Source organism: Mirounga angustirostris, unplaced genomic scaffold (genome assembly GCF_029215605.1).
Source record: "Mirounga angustirostris isolate CCGP_5_RB_7025 unplaced genomic scaffold, mMirAng1.0.hap1 SCAF_1, whole genome shotgun sequence".
NCBI lineage: Eukaryota > Metazoa > Chordata > Mammalia > Carnivora > Phocidae > Mirounga > Mirounga angustirostris.
This window is the reverse complement of record NW_026991709.1, coordinates 73439321-73455738: the sequence shown is the minus strand read 5'-3', so window position 1 is coordinate 73455738 and position 16418 is coordinate 73439321. Positions and strand designations below refer to the sequence as shown.

The window sequence follows — 16418 nt, the reverse complement described above, 5'->3', positions numbered from 1 at the left end:
TCCTGCCCTCCACCTATCAGTGTGTCCCATCATTGCATTCTAGCCGCCCCTGGTCAGCCCCAAGAAAGAGCCCCAATGAATGCACATGCACTCATTGTGCCAACAGCTGATCACGTTTTTTCATGCAACATTTCTCAGAGGTCCTTACATTAGTGTAAGACTCTGAGTTCAAATAGTGTAAAAGGTGAGAAATTTTTTTCATTAGAAGGATCCATCTGAGGGAAAGCATTGTTTTGGGAAGAAAAATATTTTGATGTGCTGAATTGGGAGGCAAAGCAATATACCCCTCCCTTTCCATCCCTCATTGCAAAACAGCCAACAAAAGATATGCTTAAAGCATTCCACATGAGGTAAGGACAGAATTCCTTTTGTTTTCACTGGAAAGCTGGAGAAGGAAAGTGTGGTGGGAGGGAGCCAGAGAGGATGGGAAAGCCTGAGACTGTGATGTGACTTCTCCCAGCAACAACCAAAAATTCAGTAAAGGTATTACACAGGTGAATGGGTAGTGTGAGTGGACTGTTTGTTAAAAATTAGCGAAGACCTGAGTTTTATCACATAGTGTAATTGAGGCAACATGCATTAACACAGAAGCAAGTGAGTTTGCAAGGAAATAAGCACCAGAAATCTGCTGAAAACATAGAGAGAGCTGCCATCTTTTACAGCCGATGCAATGGGGTTTGAGCCAAGTAGGGGCAAAGTCACTCTGTACAGTTGTGCAGTTTGTATACTGAACAAGGCCTACTCTACACTTAACAATCCAAGGGGCTGGTCAGTCTTGAGGAAGGGAGCATTTTTATAATTTACCACTTGGAGGACCATGTCCTTGAACTCACATGTAGGCAGAGGTGCTACATTTAGTGATGGGATGTCAGGCTGCAACTCATTTTCTTCACAAAATCATAGGAAGCTTGCTATCTAGAGAAGCCCAACACCTGTTAACTTCATGTCATGGGCACAGCACAATCTAAATACCCATGGATCTGGGTGCAATCAGACAGACTTAAATTTTATTTCCTGCTCTGCAACTTGCCAGTTGTGTGTCTTGGGTAAGCTTACCTTGCAGGGCCTCAGTTTTCTCATTTGCGAAATGAACAGTTTCACAGGCTAACTGTGAAAATCAAATGGGAAATATGGGTGTAAATCATTGGTTCTCAGCCATGACTGCATATCAGAATCTTGGGGAGAAAAGGGCTAGTGCAAGCTCCCAGCCCAGAGAGTTGGATTTAATCAATGAAGCCTTGACACTGGAAGCTTAAAAACTCTTCCAGGTGATTTCTTTGCACAGCCAGGGCTGAGAAGTGCCGGTGGAAATGCTAAATGCTTTGCAAACTGCAGAACTCTGGACAGCTGTGAGGGGTTTTGACCGTGGTGATTTCTAATGCTGAGAGAAGGCTGCTGGGACCAGGGCTATATGCCATCAGCGCAGGCCACCAAGGGGCTTTCTAACATTTGCTCACACTCTTCTGCAGTCCATTCTCTTGGTTCTCGACCAGCTGCCAAGTCACAGAGGCAGGAACAAAATTTTCTGGTTCATTGGCTTCGACAAGGATCACTTGGCTTCCTCTAGGAATCATTTCAGAATTCTTTGCCACAGTAATGGCTGTTTGAAGGTTGTCACCTAGATGACAAAGAGAGTCAGCTTGTTTTCTGTATAAATCTCTCAGCAGCCAGAACTGAGCTCTGCCTCTTCTGAGTGGCCATACCACATTGCTGGTGCAGTTTGGGGGCATTTCCCTCTATCTGCCTTATTTTATAACCACTTGGTGGGCGGAACCTCTTGCCTAAGCCTGTCTGTCCCTAGTGGTCAAAATCTATGTCTATATCTCCCTCCCACAATAGCATCATGTCCTGAACATTGCATATTTCCAAAATGAACATTGCATATTTCCACGAATGAAGAAAGACATGGTTAAGCACTTTATGACAGATCTTCAGGAGACTGACAGCCCTGAGCAGTGAAGGTAACATAGGCCCACTCTCATAACATGGAACCATCCTTGGAACATGGATTATCATCAAGCAGAGAACAGAACACTGAAAGCTGAGCCATGCTTGCGTTGGATCAGCATATGCCATGCCTGCCCCACAGACCTGAAGGACAATCCAGTAGAGTCTTTACACCCTTTCCACAGAAGTCTCACTGAGGTTCCTGATGAGCACATATCTATTCTTGTGTTTAAACATTTATGGTGAGCTGACTGGCACTGTGCCAAGCCTGGGTAGGGAGAGGGGACATTAGACATAGAGAATGAAGTATGATCCCTGCTACCAAAGCTTATGGTCATGTTCGGGCTGCTGCTCATGTGCCAGGGTAATGGGACCCCAAGGTAATAAATGACAGCTAAGCATTTTTCCTTTTCCCTCAGCCACATGTACCCACTCAGCTCACATGGTCTTTTCTCATTCCTGGGATACATTGAATGTGTCAAGCCTCCGGAAACACGCACCAGTAATCATCACCGTCCTGATGCGGGCTTCACGCAGTTCCTTCAAGACTGGTTTGGTTTCCTTTTTCAAGCGATTCTCCATTATGAGAAGTCCCAGAAATGTCATCTCTGACTCTGCCTTCTCTCTTTGGATTCAGGAGAAAATCAATTTTAAAACTTATTTATGTAGTCTTGACAGTTGAACTTTTATTTTTTCCTTTTAAAAAAATTTCTTTTATCAACATAATGCATGCATATGTTTTAAAAATCAGAAAGAACCCAAAGCTTGTGATGAAAACCAATAGTCCCTATCTCCACACCCCCTCACCCCTTCTCCTTCCCAGAGGCAACCACTTCTATATCTTTTGGCAACTTCTCCCAGTTTCAACTCCATTTTTAAAAACAATGTGCTTATCTACCAATTCTTCTGTTGGTTTTTAAAACTTTTGTTAATCTCATATATATATATATATATATATATATATATATATATATATATTTTATTTCAAAGACCTCTTTTGACCTTGTAATCATTTTAGTTAGACATTGATTAAGTATGTACTGCATATGAGATACCATGGTAATAGTCGGATATGGAATCATTCATTTCAATCTCCCTCCGTAATCTCCAGAAAATACATGACATCAACCAAGCATTTGAAAAGTGTTCAGAATTTGAAATTGGAAGCTTCCTGACTAACTGGGTTACATTCATTATGGGGAACCTCTCCTCAGGAATGGAGTAAATGTCAGGTTACTTTTTAAAAAGTAAATGTGGGGGCCAAGATCTCCTGCTTAATCTCGCATTGTTTCTTTTTCTGTCCAGAGAGGAGTTAAGATTGCAGAAGGAGAGGGAGACCTAGGGATCTAACCTTGCTGTGTACGGTCAATCAACCCCGATGTTGGGTCCCATCCCACCTCCATCTTCCACAATATGTGACAGAGCTGAGTCTCAGCCTCTCAGGTTCCACAAGGTGAAGCAACTTCCCTCTCCCGCCATCTCTCTCTCTGACATGGTGTAGACTATGCTTTTTCCATCTGCTGATTCAGTTGCCACCACTTCCTTCACATTTTAGGGAAACACAGAAATCTCTCATCTGCACTTATCGCTTGTCTAGTTTTCTTTGATATTGTTTCTTTTCTATCATGTTGGTGAAACTTGGGAGAAAGAGGAAATAAACACATGGTCAGTAAACCTTCTTTAGGAGAAAGATCAGAGATGGATTTCTTGGTGAAAAATATAACTCAAACTTAGATGGGAACATGGTAAAGAAACTTCTCTCTGGGGGCACTTGGGTGGCTCAGTTGGTTAAGTGGCTGCCTTCGGCTCAGGTCATGATCCCGGGGTCCTGGGATCGAGCCCCACATCGGGCTCCATGCTCAGTGGGAAGCCTGCTTCTCTCTCTCCCACTCCCCCTACTTGTGTTCCCTCTCTCCCTCTGTCAAATAAATAAATAAAATCTAAAAAAAAAAAAAGAAAGAAACTTCTCTCTGGAGTAGAGAACAAGTTACCAAATCTTCATTCAAAAGTCCATTCACCAAATAACTACTCTGTTTTAGACCTTATAGTAGGCACTTCAGTGAATACTCAGATAATTAGATATGAATCCTGCCTTAGTGATCTCAGAGATTATAAAAGATCTACCTAATACAGATTGTGTTAAATTCCCATCATTTAACTTCATGAGTTTCTATTATAAATTGGACTAATATTTTCTAATTGGCTAGAACTAAAAGAAAGATCCAGAAATCTTCTCACCAGTTTATTCTGGTTTTGGTCTCTATTTTACGATTCTTCCCCTCTTTCACCAATTCAGGCACTTAGGCCTTTTGCTACTCTGCAACATTCCCAGCAAAATCCTGTGTCAGGACCCTTGTATCCACTCTTCCTACTGCCTGCAATGTTCTTTCTCTGGATATCCACATGCTTTGCTCCCCTATTTTACGCATTTCTCTGTTCAAATGTTACCTCCTGACAAGACTCGCTGACCACCCCATGTAAAATGGCATTATTATCTATCTCCCCCAGTTAGGATATAAGCTTCTGAGGGCAAAGATTTTATTTTATTCAATTCTGAATCTTCAGTGTCTTGAACAGCATCTCACACAGAGTCAAGCTCAATAGAAATTTGCTAAACCAATGAAAGAGGGAATTTTGATAAAGTATTTCTGTTTTCTAGTTTGGTTTTTTTTTTTTTTTTTTTCTAAAAAAAAGGAAACTCTTCTACTTCCCTTTTATGATACCAGTTTTTAAAGAAGTTTTTGATTCTCCTAATTGGGAAACTTTGCTGAATATAATTTGATTGTGCTAAAATTCAAAACACTTTTCCTTTTCTCTGTCTGAAAATAGTAAATAAATTTTAAGAAGCATAATAGGAGGTTGATATTCTATATGAAAATCTGAGATGGTTGGTAATCTAGTACATTGTATCATCACTTTCTTATTTTGTTATATTTATAATAATGGCTATCTCTCTAGTGACTTTTAAATGAGAGCATCACAACTGTACTAGTATATGGCAGCTTGGTGGTGACTAGCCTTGTCTAGCTACATAAATATTTTTCTTCATACATAGCCCTAGCTTTTGTTATTAAAACTTTTTTGTCTTGAAGTTATAAAATCCTGTGTGTTATGGGTCTTCATGCTTGCTTAAGAATAGCTAACACCTTGAATATTAAATCTGAGAGTGCCATTCATTTATTTCAAAATGATCTTTGTGATTCTATTTAGAAGATTAAAATGTCGTGGCTGAAAGGTTCCTTAAAGATCATCCAATTCTACACTTTAGAGATGAGGGAAATAGACACAGTGTAAGGAAGGGACAATGATTCCATTAGAGCTGAGGGACAGAGGTTGTAAATAGTTACACTGAACCAAGGATATCCACATCTTATGCAAAGGTGCTAATTATATATAAATGAGGGTCTCTCTATCAGCAACACAAAATCAAAGATGATAATGCATAGATAATTTGTTAGTCAATGTTCCACATTATTTCACTATTCCTTTGTCTTAGACAATTCAAAAATAACCTTTAAAAACTGAGAAACATTAAAAAAAAAGAATCTGAAGATTATCCTCTAATGAGGACAACTTATACCCTTAATGTAATGAAGAATACTGAATTCTATTTCATATAACTCAACTTGCACTCACTACCTCTCCAGATCTGAGGGAGGTGTACTATTGAGCCCTGAAAGAATCCAGGCCTGAAGGATGCGGGAAGTCTGTCACAGTGCCCATTGTCTCCTTCTTTTAAGGAGATAGGACCCCCAGTCAGTCAGCCACATAATGTTCCAAGGCTGAAGGAGTGTTGGTTATTTTTGATGGGATGATGGAACGCAGGGCAGAGATAGCTCACTGATGTCTGGGAGTCAGGAGATCTGGACTGCCATCCTTGTTCTACCACCAACCAGCATTGTGACCTCAGCAAGTCTTTCCCAGTATGGCTTAGAGTCACCTATTTCCAAATTAGGAGATTGGATGAGATGAGTCTCCATCTCTAGGAGGCTTCCCTGTGATTTGAGCTGTCCTGTCCATCTCCAGCATTCTTTTACCTGATGTACACAGAGCTTACTCTAGTGCCGATTTCTGAGTTCCTTACCGGGCTAATTTCTGTACTTCTGAAAGCTTCTCCATCTTCAAGTCTTTATGGGCAAGGGCCATGACACGGAAGCCTTGTGCTGTATAATTCTTCAGTTTCTGTGGGAAATCCTTGGGTACTATCAAGTGAGAGGAAAGAGGGAAATGTAAGGTCACATTGAAGGCTACCCAGCTCCTAAACAAGACTCTGGGATCCAGTCACTGTCCCTTGTTTTAAAACTCCAAAAAACACTTTAATAGAAAAACTACAGCTCCAGCTAAAAGCCACAAACAACTCCATCAGTGTGCTCTTATTATCCTGACAGAAATGAATGCCAAAGATACACTGGTCATTAACTGGGTGTCAAATCCACTGGTTGGGTTTAGTAAGGACAGGCCTCAGGACTGGGTCTACATGGGTAAAGTGAGGGAAACAGCTGATCCACTAGACCAGGAGTCAGCAAACTACAGGCCAGATCTGGCCCCTTGCTTGTTTTTGTAAATAAAGTTTTATTGAAATGCAGCCATGCCCATTTGTTTACCATCTATGGCTGCTTTGGGGCTGAGTGGCTGAGACAGATACCATGTGGCCTGCAAAATCTAAAGTATTTTCTACCTGGCTCTTTGCAGAAAAGCTTGCTAATCCCTGCTTTAGATGACAGATGATACAATGCCAACATTTGTGTATTTTGGTATAGTAGTCATAACTAATATTAAAATATTGATAAAATTTTACGGTTTGTAGAATACCTATAAGGGTATTAGAAAGAAGCACAGCATAATGGAAGTATATAGTGTCTTAGGTAGCAAAACACCTGACTTCTAGTCTCCACTCTACTGCCAACTAGATCTCTGACTTTGGGCTTGTTAGTTCTCTCTTCTATACCTCAATTTCCCCATCCATAGAATGAGGGGGTATGGAACTCTATGTTCCCATTCAGCTCAGACTTTCTGTAGTTCTAAAATGTTCCAGGGGGTGGGGATCAAGGAAGATCTTGGCTCTCTCCATTTCTTAAATACAGGGGGAGAAATCACTGCAGTCATTATTAGCATATGTCAAAGATCTAAGGTAAGGACAATAAGAAGAATTGAAAGTGCTACCAGAAGGATGAGAGGTGAGAAGTGACAGGCCGGAATTGTGCTAGACTGTTGAATCACAGATCTGTACCTCTGAAACAAATAATGCAATATATGTTAAGAAGAAAAAAAAAAGAAGATAGCAGGATGGGAAAAATGAAGGGGGGGAAATTGGAGGGGGAGACAAACCATGAGAGACTATGGACTCTGAGAAACAAACTGAGGGTTCTAGAGGGGAGGGGAGTGGGGGGATGGGTTAGCCTGGTGATGGGTATTAAAGAGGGCATGTTCTGCATGGAGCACTGGGTGTTATACGAGCAATGAATCATGGAACACTACATCAAAAACTAATGATGTAATGTATGGTGATTAACATAACAATAAAAAAATTTAAAAAAAAAAGAAGAAGTGACAGGCCCAAACCCTCACAATAGAACACGGGCAATAGTCACCAGTTAAAATTTCAAGAAGATACTTGTTATCTGTGAGGGTGAAAAAAAATTAAACAGCAAAATACAGGCCATCAGTCTGTGAAAGATAGAGTGATAGAGGTAATGGGAGCTCTGAGAAAGATCAAAGTCAGAAAAAAGGAGCTGCTTCTAAGGTAAAAATGGCTCTAAGTAAAGGAAGAAGTTAAAGCAATCATCTGCCAAATCTAGAATTGTGTGCACAAGCTGATGGCTATCAGCAATCATAAGGAGAATATAGATGAAAATCAGGAGAAAAAGACCAATTTTATCCAAATGAACTCATTTGAATGCAACAATATTCTTAAAATCTGGGCTGCCGCTTAGAGGGTGCATATGTTTATAAGACTAAAAAACAATACAAATCAGCTGAAAATCTAGCCCAGAAAGATGAAATTGCCGTGAAAATGATCAATTACATTGCTCTAATACCATCTAATTTACTCTAATCACTTTTTTTCCTAAGATATTTATCTTGTCTATATTCTCCTTCCATTGATCTGCACAAGGCCCTTACATGGTGACAGCCCCCAGAGGTGGCGGGCAGAGCGCCCCAGCTGCAAGATAAGTGCAGTATCCAGACCTGTTCCATTGGTTCCCAGTGCATGTTCCTCATTCTTACCCTTCCTGGGGACCCTTACGTCGCTTCCTGTTTTGGCTCCTGATGTTTGCTTCACATCTCCTTCCCTGATACCCCATTGTAGCTGTACTTTTCTGGATGGACCAAAGCCAGATATATACTCTCTGCCTGTCTGCCTTGAAATTCTCACCACTGCCTTATCAGATCTACTGGGCCCACTTCTCACTCACTGAGAAAATAATCACCTCCACATTCATTGATTTAGACTTGTGTATTTTATGTATTTGGGCTTCGAAAATATTTTACCTCCTGAAAGAGAACAGGGTCAATTAAATGAGTACCTGTTTCAGACTTGCAGAACTTGGCCAGCATCTCCGGGGCACCCTTCATGTAGACATGGAAGTGATCCTCCCCTGCCATCTGAGCAACCACAGACATCCTCTGCAGACTTGAGGAAAATGGAAACTGATGCAAGATGGCTATGGCTTCCACAGGACTCTGTGAGAGCACCAAGAAAGGGGAGCATAAGATGCCTGTAAGTGAGATTTATTAGCAGGTGCACGCCAATAAACAGGGTTTGCTATGCAACGAACCCAGGGACATCATGAAGTGGTGTATTTGTCAAACATTGATACTTTTCTGTCTGTCTCTAAGGCGATTCTTTCAAGTTGTCTGGTCTGCAAGTCCCTTCCCCATGGCTGCCTAGAGAAATCCTAATTATCTTCCAGGCAAAGTTCACAGGTCACTTCATTAGTGGTGCTTCTGTCTCTCAAAAACAGTATTCACTCCCACCTCTGGGCTCCTGCAGTTCTTTCTTCAGCCTTTATTATAGCACTTAGCACATTGTCTTGCACTTATTTGCACCTATATGGATTTTTCTACCCACTCATGTATTCCTCCAACACAGAGCCCAACACATCTAGCTCTGAATTCACTCTATCCGTTAGCACATAGCATAGTGCTCTAGCATATATAGGCATGTGAGTGTTTGTTGAATAAATTAAAGGACAGATCCATGAATAAATTAAGGGATATATTTAGGAATCAAGGAATGAGCAAACTTATGGACACTGTTAGGATAAGGCAAAATAATAGGAATATAAAAATACGTGAAAGTCAGGGGAGATTTACCAGTTTAAAGGAGAAAGAGCCATCTGCTTTAAAAAAGCAAATCATACCCAACTGGCTTTTGGTCCTGGTTTTATTATGATGTTTGAATCTGACATCCCAAATTTGTAGTAGTCTGCATTGCAATCTTCCATTATCTGTTTTGAAATGAAAATGTTCATAAGATTCCTTAGAGAAAAATAATAAGAAAGAAATACCTCTCATTTGCATAGTACTCGAATCTTTTCAAAGCCCCTTTCACATATTTTCTCTTCTAGGCCAATTATCTGAATACCATCATTCTCAAATTTCTGTTCATTGATTTATATTAAGGACCTTATTGTAGAATGTCAAAAAGCCAGAAATATTGTGACTACAATTTAAGTAGTAATTGATGCAAGAAATACTAGCTACAGGCCAATGGCTCTTCCTGAATGGTATGTCTAGTAACTGGACGAGAGTTTAAGTAGAGATATAGTCTCCAATAGAGCTGAGCACATTAGCCCTCAGATAAGTTAGGATTGGGTCTTGAGATAAACATGGGATTATTTCTTATTCTATATCTATGTTACTAACCTAATTGCTTAGCTAGAGAATTAGCAAGTTAGTTGCTAGCAAATTAGAATGCACGTTTGAAAATAGTTTGTATTCTTTGGATGTTACAACAGTATAAATTATACCATCTGAGAAACCAATATTAACTGAAAATACAGGAAAGGCTGTCCATTGTACAAATCAGAAAATAGGAGACAACATCTGGCCTCTGCCCTATCACTCTCCTGTTTAATCTTGGGGACATTACTCCATTTCTCCAACTCTCAAATTTCTTCTGAAAAATATTCTGATATCCCTTCTAGCGCTAAAATTCTTAGAGTCTACAAGGACATTTCCCCTCCCCCTTATGTTTAATGAAAGGTTCCTAACCACCAAAGGATATTTAACTGGAGACTGCTTCTCACCCAGCTTTAAACTCAGCAAATCACCTTGTACTTCCATGCTTTGTTTGGGGTGGATACCACTGTTCTTAAAGACAGTTCTTTTTACAGAGCTAATACTAAAGATGTATGTTCCCATGCAAGACCCCAACTTGTATGTTATTTGTACGAACATATCAACACCCCTCGATGGAGAAGAGGCACTGTCAGAACCAGGATCAATGTCACATATAGTAATAATGACCCTAAGCAGATCATCATTGTGTCAACTCCGATGATGCTGCTAAGGACATTATTTGTAAGGATTACACTGATTCTCCCCCCATTAAGATCCAGGAAAGTGATTACTGCTTTGTCTTTATGTCAAAAATTTCTCCATAACAAGTGCTCGAATTTTAACTTACTGATATCAGAAATTTCCCTCTTAACCAGGTTTCCTCTTTGATTACTTTGGCTTCTAGAAAGCTACAATTTTCCCACTATACATCTTTAAATTAAACTTTGTGAGGTGTATTTCATGTCCCTGCAATCATTTGTTTTCATCCCTTCACCATTCTTTTTAAATGCTGTCCTGTAGTTGATGTATTATTGTCAGTAGCTTTAAAACATTTTTTTTTAGAACAGAATAATATAATTAAATAGTGAATGAATGAGTGCCCTCCCCTTGTTGGGCACTTTACAATGCAAGCAGCCCCTGTAGTCTCATAGGCTCAATGCTTACCACAAGTCTGTGAATGAGGCATCATTATCATAAATGCACACATGAGGAAATAGACTCAGAGTCTTGGTTCTGGATTTGGGCTCATGTAGCTAGAAAGTGGTGGAGTTGAGAAGTCTGCCCACCATGTCACAACAGCCACCAGGATGGTTTTATACCCTTCAGCTGTCATTCATCCTCAGATCAGAAAACTAAACCGGTTGAACTAGGGGACCTTCACTTTAGTGTCTAGACCTATGCTATCTAATACAGTAGCTACCAGCCATTTGTGGCTATTTACATTTAAATTAATTAAATTGAATAAAATTGAAAATTCAGTTTCTCAGTTGCATAGCCACATTTCAAGTAGTTGATAGCCACATGTGTCTAGTGGCTAATATACTGAACACCACTGCTTTAGGCTACTGTTTCTCTGAGGGTGTTACGAAGATTAATTGTACCATGTTGTGGCCTGTCAAGGTTTCGTGGTCAAGTAGGTTTGGTAAATGCTGCATATCATAGTCACTCTTGAATATTCACAGTGTACCACAATATATTAAAGAAATCCTGTAGTTAAGAAATCAACTTTACTTTCTTAAAATAGCAGTTCCCCAAATTATTTGATCATGGAACACTTTCATGTTGCAATCATTAACAGAGTTCTTTGGAGCAGAGGTTGGGAAATTCAGGTAGAGTCAGACCTTCATTCACATATTGTTATAAATCTTCTCTGGGTTTCAACCAAAGTTAGAAAAGCTTTGCCACTCCCAGTAAGGATCTCTTCAAGTTTTTCTCATTTACTTGTACCAAGAAACTATCACCTTACCCAGGCAGTGCCCTCAAACATTTTGAGGTCCAGTGGGTCTCCCTGGATGGTCCCGTTGAGAAGGACCAGAGAGTGGCAGCTGGCCATGGCGGCACACAATGGGCTCCATGGCAAAGCCTTGCCTGAGGTAAAGCTATGAACTTCCTGAAAACTGATATAGAAGATGATTAATAAGTGAAGGTCTTCAAGAAAATCATTTTACACATTCTGCCCCTTAAATCTTACCAACATAGAGTTTTAATAATACTCAACTCTTAAGATCAAATTCTTCCATAGCTCCCCATGCCCTATATGATAAAGTCTGAGTGCTTGGATATAATCACAGAGACTTCTGTCAGATTATTGCAGCCAGGACCTATGTTGGGAGTAGTAGTGGAAGGCTCACACTTGATCTTAGCCAAAAGGCCGAGAAGCGATGTAGTGGAAGGCTCAGACTGACACTTGCAAGCTCTGCAGAGTAGGCTCTAGAAAGCCACACCCCCAGGCAAGGGGTCTCTGGGCCAGTGAAGTAGCAGGGATAGGAAGGAAGACTGCCTGCTGGTTTCTTTTTCCTTCAAGTAAAAGCTCACCTCGACTCTGAAATGTTTCTCATAACTCAGCCCTTTGCCCTTTGTCTTATTTCCTGAAACTCCTGTCATGGATTTCCAGCATCTGAATGAAGCTCACTTTCCTCTATGACAGCAAACTGGCTGGGTTTACATTCCCCTTCTCCCTTCTTACAGCCAAACAGTAATTGTATCCAGTTTTCTCTATACTCCAAAATCTTACTTGGGGAAAGGGAAGGAGAGGAGGGGTGAAAGCTGCAAACATCCCATTCCCCTTTCACTAGTCTGGCCAATAAAGGGCAAAGCAGTGCCTATCTGGACAAAAGCCTGGCCCAGCCATCTGAGCAACCAGGAGCTGAACCACATGAGTAGGGTTGAACCCAAGTATCTTCTGCAATGTCGCACTGCCTGTCGGCTGTTATCTTGTGCCGGAGCTATGCTTGGCCCCATCACTGTCTTGGGGAGCTCTTGCATGACTTCTTCAATGACAGAGCCTCAGCCGTGTTTGGAGCCGAGGTGGAGTATCCAGAGCTTAAGAGCTGAGGGATTTGCACTTAGACTGAGAAGGCAGAGATCAGCCCCGCAGAGAAGGGAGCTAGGGCCCTCCCTTCTCTAGCTCCATTCTGGGGTAATGTCTCTGTGATTGCTCTTCCCCCTCCCATGGCCAGCTTTTAGCCCATGTCTAGAAAAATTTTAGCCATATATGCTTCAAGATTCTATTTCAAGTGGTATCTCTGTCAGATAGTTTTCCCCATTCTCTTCATTTTCAAAATTAATTTCTACCATTTATCTACTATGTTATTCTAAAATCCAGGACTGTGTATTATATCAAGCAATCATTATTGTTTCTTCTTCTCTATTCTGTTATGTGTGCCTTAATAGTAGCCCTTTCCACAGCCTGTATTGTGCATAGAAGGTGGGTGCATTTGTGCCTTTTTTTCCCATGAGATGTGAGCTCCAGGAGGGAGGGGACAGAGCTCTTCTTTTCTGGACTACCCGCCCCCCAACCACCACCACCACCACCCCACTAGCCACCAGCAAGTCTTTGCAGTTTTTAATTAAGCACAGTTCCGATTTCACTCTTTGTTCCTCCGTTTTATTCATTCAATTCCTTACTCATCCAACTCATTCTATTTTTCATGTGGAGTTTGAAGGTCTACTTTCCCTGTCTGATTTTGTACTTAGAACTCATTTAACAAATTAAAATACTTGGGAACTAGTTCTAGTAAATTATTATATATATTTTATGTGACATTCACCCCTCACCACTGGGAGGATGGATCTGAGTAGCACGAAGATAGCCACACCAATCCCACATTCCATCTTCGCTAAAGTGCCTACCGGTTGTCAGCAGTTGGGACGGTCCCCCAGAGGTCCAGCCCATCTTCTGTAAGAGTGCCAGTCTGGAATAAAACAGAATTGGTGTTAACATAAGATTTAGAGCTTTTAATCATATCATGACTTAAACAAAACCCAAGCTCCCAAGAAATTAATGTAGATCTAGTTGTCCAAAGCCCTTGTTTGTAGATATCAAATTTTAAATCAGAAAGGGGTACCTGAAGGAAAGATTCAGCAAGTGACAAATGATTCCACAAAAGCCTATGTTGATAATTAAATGACTTTAGATACTAGTCATTACAATAATATGTGAGTATTTTGTTTTTGTGTGTTTATTGTTGTACTTGCTGTTGTTAAACAAGAGGCGTTCAGTGAATGGAAATCCAAGAAGAACAAGTGCGAGTTTGACTTTTCAGTTGGCACCTGCTGTCTTTCTGAAGCAGAGCTCAGAATTTTTTCTTTCTTTTCAAGACTATTTAGTTCATAGTCTGCCATCTGGTTCATAGCAATTTTCTAAAATATGGGTGATATGGTGACTGTCCAGATTGATAATGAAATGTTGATAAAGGGCTTTGAGAATTTAGAGAGAAATGAAGTGCTAATAATAAATATTCATTAATGCCCATGAATGGGTTTTATTGTTAGACCAAGAGGGAAATGGTTGGGAGATTTGTTTGCTGTATTATGAGGGAGTATTTGTCACATAATGTAACAGAGAAAGCAACATGAAACTAAGTACTATCACATCACTTTGAATTTGCTCATTGCTTCAGAGTCCACTATTAATTACCGACCCCAGTGTCTTTATGCAAGAAGCCAACTCCCAGAGTAAGCACAAGGCCCCACTGCTTCAGCATTGTCAAGGCTGAGCAAAGCACTACCAAGGGCTGGGGTGTATCCCTTTTCATTACTGACCCCCAGGTCTCTGTCATCATTCTTTTAAAAGTCATTTCTGTATTAGACAGTGAATTTTCTAGTTTTCTATCAAATGACATTTCTGTCATTAGAAGACATTAAGTCAGCATAATGCTTTACAATGAAGTGCTTATGATACTTCCCATTTTTACAACTGAATAAACAGGGAAGGGACATTCTCAGGTTAGAGGTGAAATGAGCAGCCTCAAGGTCCAGTGGCCTGCAGGTTGAAGAGAAAGAACCAGAATCCAGCCTGCCTAGACAAATGTTACATAAATTTTGCAAAATATACAGAAAGACAAAACCCGCACTGGACTTCCAATTAAAGAATGAAGGAATCTTGGTTTCGTTAATTCATTTGGACTTCACAGAAAGCTAACACGCTTTGTGTGAGTTATTCCTTGAAGAACAACAGCAAAAATCTATTTGCTTCATTTCCCTTCTGCATTTTATAAGGGTCCCAACCTGTGTGTTTAGATTTCAAATCCTCTTGAGTTGTTCCATTTCAAAAAGCGTTAGCAGCTTAATTCAAACTGAAATGTTTTCCTGATGACCAGATTATATTTTTTAAACATCAATATTTTGAACATGAAAACAGAATTGATACTGTAGCAAAACAGAAATGGGACTGTGTTATTTATCTATGTGAAAGTGATCCTTATACAATAAAACCAGCCATGAACAGAAAGAAAACTAAAGTATAGTTGCAGTTGTAAAGGGAGTAAGACAGAGAAAGCAAACTTCTTAGCATAAATACTAGCCCAGGCTTGGGTTGAACTGGATAGAAAAGAGAGAACTTGTTTTATAACAAAGCAGTGTAAACTAGAAATATATGAGAACAGATGTACTCAGAAGCCTGGTGGTGAATGTCTTCTAAAGGGAAATAACAGTACATGGGGCTTCAATTAATTGTGGGGTGCTTTATTCCAACAGCATATTGGTAGAGTTTTACAATCTGAAAGCTAGAAAGACACTTAGAGATCATTGGAGTTCAAGCTTCTCTTAAAAGGGCACACAGAAACTGAGTGCCAGGTCCAGGATTTGACTTCTCATTTTACTGATTCCCAATCCAGAGTTCTTTGCACTATAATGTGCTGTCATGCCACTGGGGTTTGGCCAACCATGCTGAGGAGCAGTCCTTCAGTTGTTCTAGCACGTGAGAATGAGGAGGAAAAAACTTTTTATGAGATGTAAAATGAACTCCCTCTGGAAGAATTAGTTTTAGAAACAGATGTATATGTAATGAACGTGTTTTATAAAACTCCCTCTTATATTACAGGCACTAATGAGGCTTCTGGGTAAGTATTGGGAATCCCTCCCAGAAAACTTCCCAGGGGCTGTTCTCTGATCCTAAAACTAAAAGGGAGTTACTGTTAAGTTAACCCTAGTGGTTCCTGACAAGTGAGATTAAGGGCTTTCTTTGCCAAGGGAAACTCGACAAGAATAGAACAGAAATAATCTTAGAGCTGTTCAACTTTCAACTGGGGGCCAAGACTCATCAAGTCTACTCATGGTGTCTCTCCAGCTGGTCCTCTACTCGCCATTCTTGCTCTCCTTGCCTAGGACAACTTCTATCAAATGACATTTCTGTCATTAGAAGATATTAAGTCAGCATAATGCTTTACAGTGAAGTGCTTACAATGCTTCCAATTCTTACAACTGAATAAACAGGGAAGGGACATTCTCAGGTTAGAGGTGAAATGAGCAGCCTCAAGGTCCAGTGGCCTGCAGGTTGAAAAGAAAGAACATTCACAGATAACCTCCTGTTATCTAGTCTTATCTCTCCTCTGTCCCTTCTCACCAATTACCCCAGATTAAATAAATAAAATACACCTATAAAAATGTCACCCATCTTCTTAAAAAATGGTAGGGCTCCCAAGATGTCCATCGACAGATGAATGGATAAAGAAGATGTGGTATAT

At 40.3% G+C, this 16418-nt stretch overlaps 1 protein-coding gene across 1 annotated transcript in view; it reads right to left on the bottom strand.

Moving 5' to 3' along the window:
* ATP13A5 (ATPase 13A5) overlaps positions 1-16418 on the bottom strand; it is a 119980-nt gene that overhangs the window by 44128 nt on the left and 59434 nt on the right. Inside the window, exons 13-19 of the mRNA XM_064589789.1 lie at positions 13585-13646; positions 11699-11849; positions 9312-9398; positions 8475-8631; positions 6032-6149; positions 2448-2572; positions 1458-1618 (exon numbers count right to left, since the gene is read on the bottom strand). Of these exons, the coding sequence (XP_064445859.1) occupies positions 1458-1618; positions 2448-2572; positions 6032-6149; positions 8475-8631; positions 9312-9398; positions 11699-11849; positions 13585-13646 (861 nt within the window). The remainder of the gene's footprint in view (positions 1-1457; positions 1619-2447; positions 2573-6031; positions 6150-8474; positions 8632-9311; positions 9399-11698; positions 11850-13584; positions 13647-16418) is intronic.